Source organism: Barbus barbus (genome assembly GCF_936440315.1).
Source record: "Barbus barbus genome assembly, chromosome: 36".
Classification (NCBI taxonomy): domain Eukaryota; kingdom Metazoa; phylum Chordata; class Actinopteri; order Cypriniformes; family Cyprinidae; genus Barbus; species Barbus barbus.
In genome coordinates this window covers 17,738,096-17,748,638 of record NC_136714.1, presented here as the reverse complement: position 1 = coordinate 17,748,638, position 10,543 = coordinate 17,738,096, and the positions used below count along the sequence as shown (strand labels likewise).

Below are 10,543 nucleotides of genomic sequence, written 5' to 3'. Positions count from 1 at the left end.
GAACAACGTGAAATTCTACAACGTCTACCTGTGCCAATTCACATCCACCGTCTCTCAGTCCATGAACAAAAGCACTACATTAAGGAGAAACAAAGGAAGTAAAGATGGATGTCTGACTGATGCAGCAGCAGTATTCATTTCAGCAGCTTTTTACACACTGAGGAAAAAAAAGCGAGCTGGCATTATTCCTCTTGACAGGAAATATAGTTGCAATATTGAGTTTTTAACTCTGGCTACAATAAAGGTTTTCTGAGATCTTGCCCAGTGTTTTGTGCAAAATGAATGCTTTGACTGATACCATGGGGTTACTGCTGCATAGTCTCATTGTCCAAGCTATTACCTATAGGCAGTTTCATCATGATACACATTTCTGTCCTTATTTGTACAGTTACAGACAGCAGCTGTAGGTCTGTATCTTACTAAAGTGTTTTATTTCTCATAATGGATTGCTGAATTCATTATCAGTACAATACATAGGCCTATGAGCTATGAGGCTCTAATGCTGTAGTAAAGTGTTAACTGTTATAACTAATTACTGACATGATATATTTTCTTTGAAATGGTCACTGTTTTTATTTTTTGTACAATACTATGCAATACAACTTTATCGTCAACCATGGTTGAAATATATTTTTCAGCACACCAGCAATACTAGACACAAGCACATACTATACAACATAAAAGTAAAATGCACCATAACACAAGCAAAATTTGGAGTATCAGAAAATCTGCATGTCATTTATAAGCCTTCATAAACTGGGACTGAGCCAGAAGTTTTAACAGTCCATTCGGGTTCCACTAGTCGTAATTTTGTCCTTTTCTGCCCTCTAGCGCTGAAAGCATTATTTTACTATTCCTAATATGAAAAAATATTATGCATGTTTGAGTAAATAATAGTTTAATTTAAATAATCAGTAATTTTTTATAGTTTTCTCTTTTTTTAATTCAGCTATATATGTTTTTTTTTAGTATAACAAGCAGCTTTATATTTTCAAGTATAAGGACCCAAATTATACTGTGAAAATGTTATTATAAATATGCTTAAAATATTACTAATAATTCATATGACTAGTAATGTATTGTTAGATGTATTATTTATTCATTTAAATCAATTTGGTTTTATTTTGTTTAGATTATTGTAATTTATTTTGAATTGTATTGTAATTGTATTTAATTTATTAAAATATAAATTTAATTTATTTGTTAATCATATTTTTTATTATTTATTTTTACGGTTTTTTTTTTTTACATTTTTCCCCCTAAACGTTTCCACTTATCCCCTAGCGCTCCATTGTTGGCTACCTTTAAATGATAAAATGTTGTCATTTAGTTTATATTACATTATCTGAACAGGGACCTGTTTCATAAAAGACGTTTACCAAATAAGCCAGGCTTATTTCAGTTAGTCTGACTTATTTTGAACCAAATCAAGTGACAATAAACCAGACTAATTTAAATAAACCTGGCTTATTTGGTAAAGTTGTTTTCACCTGATCCTGATTTATGCACTGGGCGGCGCTACTAATTTATCAAAGCGCACATTTGTACAGAAGACATTCAACGAAGAAGAGAGAACGGATTTGATCTCCCAGAATGCCTTTCACTTCCTCTTCCCTTCCGCGGCCTGAGAACGTAAGTGCCATTTAGAATCCCACTGCAGCGATGTTCGAAATAATCTCTTTTGTATCACCATCATCACAAGTGTTTGTGTCCAAATAATGCATCGACATGTTTGCTTAGTTTATATGTAACATTTTCAGAGAATATGATTCGTCGTAAAGTTAAATTCCTAATGTTATGTTTACTGAATGGTCATTTTCTAGAGTAGGCATCGCACAGCGACTCGTCCTTCGATGAATGTGCGCGAGCTTACTAATGACGAAACATTAGAAACTGACCGATCTGGCTACAATTTGTCGAAGTATCAGTCCCATGCGGTGCGCGTGGTGTTTTTCTGTGAATCCATTCTCTCATTATTCATCCATTCTCTCTCTAGATCTCTGAATATGGTCCGCTACTCACTCGACCCAGAGAACCCGACTAAATGTGAGTTGGCAGCTACTTTTAAGCATGTGGCTGCTCAGGATTGAACCCGTGTAACTTAGTAATTGTTATTCTGTTCAACAGCATGCAAGTCGAGGGGATCCAACCTTCGTGTTCACTTCAAGGTAAGAATGAACCTGACAATTCACTGATGAGTCTGGAACAGAGTGCAACCTTGTTTGTAAAAGTAAATTCTGAATTTTCTCCGTAGGGGTTTATAAATTCTCACTTGTAATTTATGAGCCAACAAACTGAGATTAATCGCATTAACAGCTTTGTTTGGGTTTTGAGGGAACTCTGCACATTCATGGATTTGTTTACAGAAACATGCAATAAATATATAGCGCCAGAGTCAAATATTTAAATCTTGTATTGAGAGAGGCATCCTTTGTCATGATACTATTCCAGCAGATGCTTTGATTATGGGAGTGTAATTGTTCATTGATTCAATTATTAATGTATTCATGAAGAGAATTAAGTATCTTCTGAGTAGTCACGTTTCTAGTTTGTAAGGTGATGTAGGCTGGTTTACTTGGTTACCTGTTATTAAGTGTTGTGTAATGTTTGGTCCTCAGAACACCCGTGAGACCGCCCAGGCCATCAAAGGCATGCACATCCGCAAGGCTAACAAGTACCTGAAGGATGTTATCGTGAAGCAACAGTGTGTTCCCTTCCGTCGTTACAATGGTGGTGTTGGCCGCTGTGCTCAGGTGAGGTTTTGTCCTGTTTTAAAGCTGCATTTTAAAACCATTCTGCCCATGTTGCTGTGATGACCATCTTAGGACACCTTTGGAATTGACCATGAAAATACCTATAAGTCTGAGCAACATGTACACTTTGAACTAAAAGTTTGGGTTCGGTTAAGTCTCATGCTTGCCAAGAGTATTTGATCGGTATTACAGCGATATTGAGATTGCTACAATTTAAAAACTTTTTATTTGAATATATTTTAATGTAGCGTATTCCTGTGACAGCTGAATTTTCAGTAGTCATTACTCCAGTCATCAGTGTCACATGATCCTTCAGAAATCATTCTAATATGTTGATTGGTGCTTCAACATTTCTTATTGTTTGCAAAACATCCATTTTTATTTTTTGGATGCGGTATCATTTTAGAATTCTTTTTATTGTTTCTGACATTTTTGATAATTAGTGTTAAACAATTTAATTTCTTAACTTTATTGACCCTAAATTTTAGAATAATAAAGCTCAACGTGTCGATCAAATTAAGATAACTTGAGCTTTCTTGTGACGTTTTCCGTTTTTAGGCCAAGCAGCATAACTGGACTCAGGGACGTTGGCCTAAGAAAAGTGCAGAGTTCCTGCTCCACATGCTGAAGAATGCAGAAAGCAACGCTGAGCTCAAGGTAAGACCGTATGAACCATTACACTGTGAATAAATCTTTAGAATTAAACCGTATCTTGGCTTCAGTGTATGATTTTTGAAATCTTGTTTTCATGAATGCAGCTTTCACTGTGTGGGCTTTATATCAACCCTCTTCTTGATCTTGTAGGGTTTGGATGTGGACTCTCTGGTGATTGAGCACATCCAGGTGAACAAGGCCCCAAAGATGCGCAGGCGTACTTACCGTGCGCACGGACGCATCAACCCCTACATGAGCTCCCCATGCCACATCGAAATGATCCTCACTGAGAAGGAGCAGATTGTTCCCAAACCAGAGGAGGAGGTTTCTCAGAAGAAAAAGGTATGATCAATGTTTTTCTGAAATAAAAACAACTGTACACTTGGCTGTAGTGATGACCACTTAGGACACCTTTGGATTAATGATGAAAGGAATCATATTCTGAGCAGCCGCTGTGCATTAAATGTGTGGATATCTTAGTAACGGCTGTTGGTGAACGCTCCTTAACCAATTATTTTATTTTTTTCACAGGTTTCTCAGAAGAAACTGAAGAAGCAGAAACTTATGGCTCGGGAGTAAATGTAAATAAAGTCCAACATTCGTGCTACAAAATGACTGTTCCTTTTTTTTGTGATTTTTATTTATTGACTTGGAAATAATGGCTTGATGATAACACAAGTAAGCTTGAAATTTGATTAATGTCATTTTAAGAGGAAAAATTTGAATATCTATTTACTATTTGGTGTAAAGAGCAGTGCAGTACTTAACCTTTATTTGGTTAAACAGACTCTTGACAAATGTCTCGTGATGTGGTTAAAGATCAGAGTTTAGGATGTTTAAATGAAATGTAGGGAGCCTAACTTATGATTTAAGTAGCTTTTCCTTCATTTAGATCCTTTCTTGTCCAATCAAATGTTGAGACAATGCGTGCAGCAAAGTCAAACGGAATATGCATGAGGAATACAGACCGATATTACAGGTGCATATTAAGAGAAAGATTCACTATTCTGTATACACACATCTATATGTATAGGAAATATATGCATAAACCATTTTTTAGGAGGCTGGGAGAAATTTAATTTTGGCTCATAAACTGGTTTGGTCTTGTTTGCAGTTTAGTTCTAGAGGATAAAGTGCTAGATTCACCAGTAGAGGGCAATATAGCACTGTAAATCTGCTCATCTTTCAGGTTATTTCTGCATATTTTTGCTGTTTCTGGGTTTATTTATACTCAAAGAAATATAGTAATCTAATTTCCAATATTAATAGCCTACCCCCTGGTTTCACAGGCAAGGCTTAAGCCTAAACTAAAATGCAAATCTGAGCTGTTTCAACTGAAAGAAACTTGCACTGACTGATCTTAAAACATGTCATTGCCTTTTTGTCTTAAGGTGCACAACTGGGGCCTGTTACATAAAACAAGTTTACTAAAGCCAAGGTTAAATCCTATTTTGAACCAAATCAACTGGAAATAAATCAGACTAACTGAAATAAACCGGTCATATTTGGTACACTTGTTTTATAAAACACAGTCTGCTAAATGACTAAAAGTAAAACAGGCCCCAGTAATGCTTTTTTTCTAAGGCATGTTTATAAAAATTACTTATGTCCTAATTAAACTATGGCCTAAACCTGGCTTAGGCTAAGCCTTGTCTATGAAACCAGGCCTGAATGTTTGTAACTAATAGTTTTTGTAACTCACATAATTTTACATAATCACATCTGTATGTAAAATACTTGTGAATCAGTGTGTGTGTGTGTGTATATATGTATGTGCATATACACTATAGATAGATATACGTATATTTATGTGTGTGTGTGCATGTAAATATGCGTAACTGTTAACATGAATTAAGGAATTTTTAATGCAACAGGAGGCATAGGTGCCACATCCTATTATATGCCATTTCACTTTTTGACCACTAGGTGCCGCAACACGTTGCACTTTGCATTTGGCTTTTGGCATTACTGGTTTTATTGTAGAAAAAAAAAAGTTTACATTTGATTGTCTTGCAGAATATATATTTTTAAAAATTGATTCAACTCCAAATCAGCCTTTTTTTTTCTTTTTTAATGGACTAATGATGATTGTGTAAATTAGGTAGTCCACATCTCTTGATAAACCAATAGCCTTCTGTGGCTGGCATATATATACAGAGGTAGACACATAGCAGCTTAAAGACTGCAGCTGTGAGTTTCTAATGTTTCAACTGGCGTTTAGTTTATTTAGATGAAACCAAATAATACAAAAAACAATACTTTTGAGAAAAGTGGCAGAAAAGGTTTTTTATGAGGAGGCAGGAAACACATTTACCTTACAGCTCAAAGTTAAAGTAAAATGATATTCAAGCTTCATCACTCCCTGATTGTATTGTAATTTATCTGTGGGGTGTTTAAACCCTGTCCACAGAGACTTTTAAGCTCATGAGATATCCCACTGCCTCACATACAGATGTCCTTTTATTTAAGAAATAGATCTCAAATTGACTAGATTGATTTTGTCCCCTTTTTGTATTTAATAGCAGGTCGGATGGCAGCTCTTTTAATGTGCAAATAAGAACCAATGAGGACAGACTCCTAAATTCAGTTCAGACCCTCAGCTGACACGGGCCACGTCACTGCCGGCCTTAGCCAATCACATCCCACCGAGCCCCTCTACTTTCCCAGGCACGCTCTCAAAGTTTTGACTTTTTGCAGCAAAAGACAGCAGGTTGATGAAAATGTTTTATTATCTTCCAGATCTTCATGTGAACTACCTAGAAAGACTCTCTTTTTATTTATAGATTTCAAAAACACTCGTTGAAAGGACGCCGTTCTGTTGCATCATGCGATATTTGCAAGAACAGAAAGAAGGGAATGGATTTAGCCAGAGGAGATGTGTATGAAGCTTCGGAGTTTTCAGAGAAAAGAGTCTTTTTTTTTTACTTAAGGCTTGATTATTTTTAGTTTTTTCCTTTCTCGCCCTCATTCAATACTATTTTAGGTTTGTTTTTTCGTTTGGCGCGGGTCTCCACCGACTGGCTTCTTGCGCAATATTTAGTTAAAGTTGTAGTTTCTTGGTAATGTTAGCGGTGGGGCAAATGGACGGGTCTCGCCAGAGCGCGTTCCTACTCAATACCCCACCTTTGGCTGCTTTACACAGCATGACCGAAATGAAGACACCACTTTACCCAGCCTACCCGTTATCTTCCACTGGACCAGCATCCTCCACTTCACCGACAGCTACCTCTCCGAATCCAGGCGGTATCCCGGTCTCGTCCCCGGGGATCAAAATATCCACCGGACTCTCGACCCTCGGATCACCCCAGCAGTGCCCGATCGCCACACCTCACGGAATAAACGACATCCTCAGTCGACCCGCGATGGTTACCGGAGCGGTGGCATCTTCTCCCGCTGGAATCTTGTCTGGACTGCCCCGCTTCAGCAGCCTGAGTCCTCCGCCGCCTCCAGGGCTGTATTTTAGCCCCAGTGCCGCGGCCGTGGCGGTGGCTCGCTACCCGAAACCTCTGACAGACCTTCCCGGCAGAACCCCCATATTCTGGCCTGGAGTTATGCAAAGCCCACACTGGAGAGACGCCAGATTCGCCTGTTCCCCACGTAAGTTCACGATTAACTTCCTTGAAGGCTGTTAGCAAAATATTACAATAAGCACAAATTTAACTAACATTATATTATAGGATGTAATAGCCTAATCGCATTAGGTGAATTTTCTATCTCGCCCCTGACAGATCAAAACTCAGTGCTCCTGGATAAAGATGGGAAAAGGAAACACACGCGTCCAACGTTTTCGGGGCAGCAAATTTTTGCCCTAGAAAAAACATTTGAGCAAACGAAATATTTAGCTGGACCTGAGAGAGCGCGGTTGGCCTACTCTTTAGGAATGACAGAGAGCCAAGTCAAGGTAAGACAGTCCTGATAGTTTATGAATGACAAGGAAAAATCTTGACTGACTCGATTGTTTATTATCATTCATCCATGGAACATAAAAAAGAGAATTAGATGTGGGATCAGCCTAAACGTGTTTATCCAAACCTTCCTATATAGCCTAGACTATCTCTCTCATTTATAGGCTATAGCCTACATCTATATATTTCTCTACAGCAAATTATTTAAATTTAATTCAAAGACCTCGTGGAGTAGGCTATCCTACAATAGGCAACTAAAATGTAGCCTTTTATTTTCATTCATATCAAATTTATTTACGCATTAAAGTTTAAATAATTGCGGTATTTATTAATTATTGCAAGAGAACCATTTAATTGCAGTTTAAAAGCCACTGAAACTTATTTTAATTTTATTTGTTAAAATATTTTAAACATGTTTCAGTATTTATTCTCACAGACTGAAGGTGCTTAGGCTATAGCTATTACAGATATTTGAAGAGCTATCTATATTATTTTTTAGAGCCAGTTAGGCTATTTCAAGTTAGACAGGAAACATCTGTTTAACTTGCTTGATATTGTTCAATGTTTTTGAGCGAATTTTTTTTATATATTTTTTTTTTATAAATCACTATTTCTGTGTGGATTAAAATACGTTTTATCTCATTTTTATTGTAAAGGTGTGGTTTCAAAACCGAAGAACAAAATGGAGAAAACGGCACGCGGCTGAAATGGCCTCGGCGAAGAAAAAACAAGATTCAGAGACCGAGAGGCTGAAAGGGGCTTCGGAAAATGAAGACGACGACGACGACTACAACAAACCTTTAGACCCAAACTCGGACGATGAAAAAATAACGCAGTTACTGAAAAAACACAAACCAAACTCAGCTCTTATTATTCACACGTCGGAAAACGAGAGCTCGTAAAATGGAAACGGGAAATGGGTTGTCAAATTCTTCAAGAGGTGTCAAAATATAATGTAGGCTACTGTTTGTCACCAAGTTTGAGCTCTGGTTTGAGAGGAAGGATGCAAATCAGAGGAATATGCACTATTGGTGGAGCTGTCTGCAGTAGACACGTTTCAACGTAAAGACAACGGTACTTTTTTGTAAATTAACGGCGTGAGTTGTATCTCATAGGAATTATATTACTGTCAATATTTATGTGTAAAATATTTTGAATAGTAAACATGGCAGAATTCGTTCATTTCGATTCAGTTTAATTTTTGGTTTAAGCTTTGTGATTTGCATTTTAATAATTAATTTGTATAGGCCTAGGTGCTGATCACCCTGAGTTTTTTTTTCTATGGGTGTAAGTTGACTCAGCCCTTTGATTGTTAAAAATAATCAACAATGGAAATAGAGAATAATTTTCATAATTTACCACTAAAGACATCTGAGCGACAGCCTACATTGAGGCTCAGTCAAATAACTGCTCTGGCCATAACACGTGTAAATAAACAAACACCTAACCATATATTTGTAATATAATGCATAGTGTTCGTCTCCCAATGTTAGGATGTTTCTTTCATTTTTTTCATGATTAATTTATGATATTTTAAGTTTGTAACAGTGTTTGAATCCTGCAAAATGCGCCTTGTAGGTTCGTGTGTATTGCACTTTTATTTAATAAAATGTTAAACATATGGGATATTTTCGTTTTGTTATTATTAAATCGAATAGGCCTATTAATATTTTATGAGTAAATTGCAACAACGTTTTCAAGCATTAATAAATATGCTTGCTGATGATTGATCAATTAGCTTCGAATCTGTCTTTCGCTTAAGAAGTTGTCTCATTAAAGAGTTATCAACATGGCAACGCTTATTCATTTTAATATTGTGTATTTATTATTATTATTATTCGTTTTAACAGCCCTATTTATATTTTTTAATTTCATGAAATTAATAATCTCCCTTATCGCTCTGTGTGAACACGTTTAACCAAAATGTATTTATTATAAATACGACATTACTCTGCGCACTTACATTAAAATATGCTAAACTTTCCTAAAATGTTGATCATTGAGAAATATCGATGAAAAGGCCATATTGGCACATATATTGAAAATAAAAAGCGGTTTTTGGCGGTGTTCAACTGATCGCGTCACAGTTTCTATATGTCCTCTGATTCGCATGATTAGATCACCATGTTCTTTGGAAATTGGAAATCACTCAACTGATTTGTTCTCAACAAACCAGCAGAAAAAAATAATTTATAAGGTGAAATGATGCACCATGCACAGTTGTAGCCTACTATCAGAAAATATTTTGAGCTGGTATTTTTTAAGGACAACAGGTCCAGTGATTCTCCACAGGTTACTCAACCCAAATGAGTCACTTTTTGGAAGCGATGCAGCATTTTCTATTCGGTTACATTTATCATTGCAGGCAGACCTCCAGTTAACATGAAAAAAAAAATCATTTTGAAACATTCTAAATATAATTTGCACGCACTTAATCTTATTACACATTTATTTATTTAGATTTTGATGCACAACTTAGATTACAACATTAGGGACATAGCTGCCAAATAAATGAAATAATTTAAAACTGTTATTTATCCTAAAAAAATGGAAAAGAAAAGAAATATATAGCCACACACACAAGGACAGCCTTTTGCTGTTCATCGAACTGACAACAGTGACTAACTTAATCTGCATCATGCACTTGGATGTGTGCTCAGTGTAAATCGTTTTTGAAATACAATATTTTAGACTGAATTAATAATTGGAAAATTAATGCTACTAACCAAAGAAAAGATACATAATTTAAAGCATCTCAAGAAGATAAATGCCTGATGATTTAGCTAGTGTATCACAGAATGAAAACTGTCACTGTTCTGTGATAAAAATTGCATTTTAATAGTTTTTCGAATTAGATTTTTTTTCTTGCGCAAATTAAACGGTAAAAGAAAATGATAATTTCCATTCCCTATAATTTTGTAATTTACACGCGTAACGTGTAAATGATCACACCTGAGAACAAACTTGTTTCATCTATTATCTTCAAGCCAGCTTATCTAATCGAGAAAAGGCGAAAACATTTAAGCGTGCCAGCGTTTGACCAATTTACTGAACGTTTCTGGCTCAAGGACTGAATGTTTCAGCATGTCAAACTCTAATGAATCTATCTTTATTTGGCTACATGTGTAGGCCAATGACCTGATGTCAATAAGGTATCAAATTACTGTTGAGTGAGAGCTTAATGAACTCTCATCTGCAATAATTAATCTCTGATTGCTTCACATTAAAATA

General features: G+C 36.1%; 2 protein-coding genes across 2 annotated transcripts; both read left to right on the top strand.

Annotated features, from left to right (window-relative positions):
• Positions 1-1,613: 1,613 nt before the first annotated feature.
• On the top strand, positions 1,614-5,454 carry LOC306856435 (large ribosomal subunit protein uL22). The gene is made up of 7 exons (XM_079395729.1): positions 1,614-1,632; positions 1,997-2,046; positions 2,128-2,168; positions 2,619-2,753; positions 3,312-3,410; positions 3,558-3,749; positions 3,939-5,454. Exons 2-7 carry the CDS (start codon positions 2,007-2,009, stop codon positions 3,984-3,986), a joined length of 555 nt encoding a protein of 184 aa, XP_079251855.1. The 5' UTR covers positions 1,614-1,632; positions 1,997-2,006; the 3' UTR covers positions 3,987-5,454.
• A 638-nt stretch (positions 5,455-6,092) lies between these two features.
• On the top strand, positions 6,093-8,936 carry LOC306856436 (homeobox protein Nkx-6.1-like). Its single transcript, XM_079395730.1, has 3 exons — positions 6,093-7,004; positions 7,136-7,308; positions 7,969-8,936. Exons 1-3 carry the CDS (start codon positions 6,470-6,472, stop codon positions 8,212-8,214), a joined length of 954 nt encoding a protein of 317 aa, XP_079251856.1. The 5' UTR covers positions 6,093-6,469; the 3' UTR covers positions 8,215-8,936.
• Positions 8,937-10,543: the final 1,607 nt, after the last annotated feature.

Bases quoted from the DNA above. Each gene is read 5' to 3' on its own strand.
- LOC306856436 (XM_079395730.1), top strand. From the start codon at position 6,470: ATGTTAGCGGTGGGGCAAATGGACGGGTCTCGCCAGAGCGCGTTCCTA. The intron at 7,005-7,135 runs GTAAGTTCACGA...CGCCCCTGACAG, and splicing joins CAGATTCGCCTGTTCCCCAC to ATCAAAACTCAGTGCTCCTG. The intron at 7,309-7,968 runs GTAAGACAGTCC...TTTATTGTAAAG, and splicing joins TGACAGAGAGCCAAGTCAAG to GTGTGGTTTCAAAACCGAAG.
- LOC306856435 (XM_079395729.1), top strand. From the start codon at position 2,007: ATGGTCCGCTACTCACTCGACCCAGAGAACCCGACTAAAT. The intron at 3,411-3,557 runs GTAAGACCGTAT...TTGATCTTGTAG, and splicing joins AAAGCAACGCTGAGCTCAAG to GGTTTGGATGTGGACTCTCT. The intron at 3,750-3,938 runs GTATGATCAATG...TTTTTTTCACAG, and splicing joins AGGTTTCTCAGAAGAAAAAG to GTTTCTCAGAAGAAACTGAA.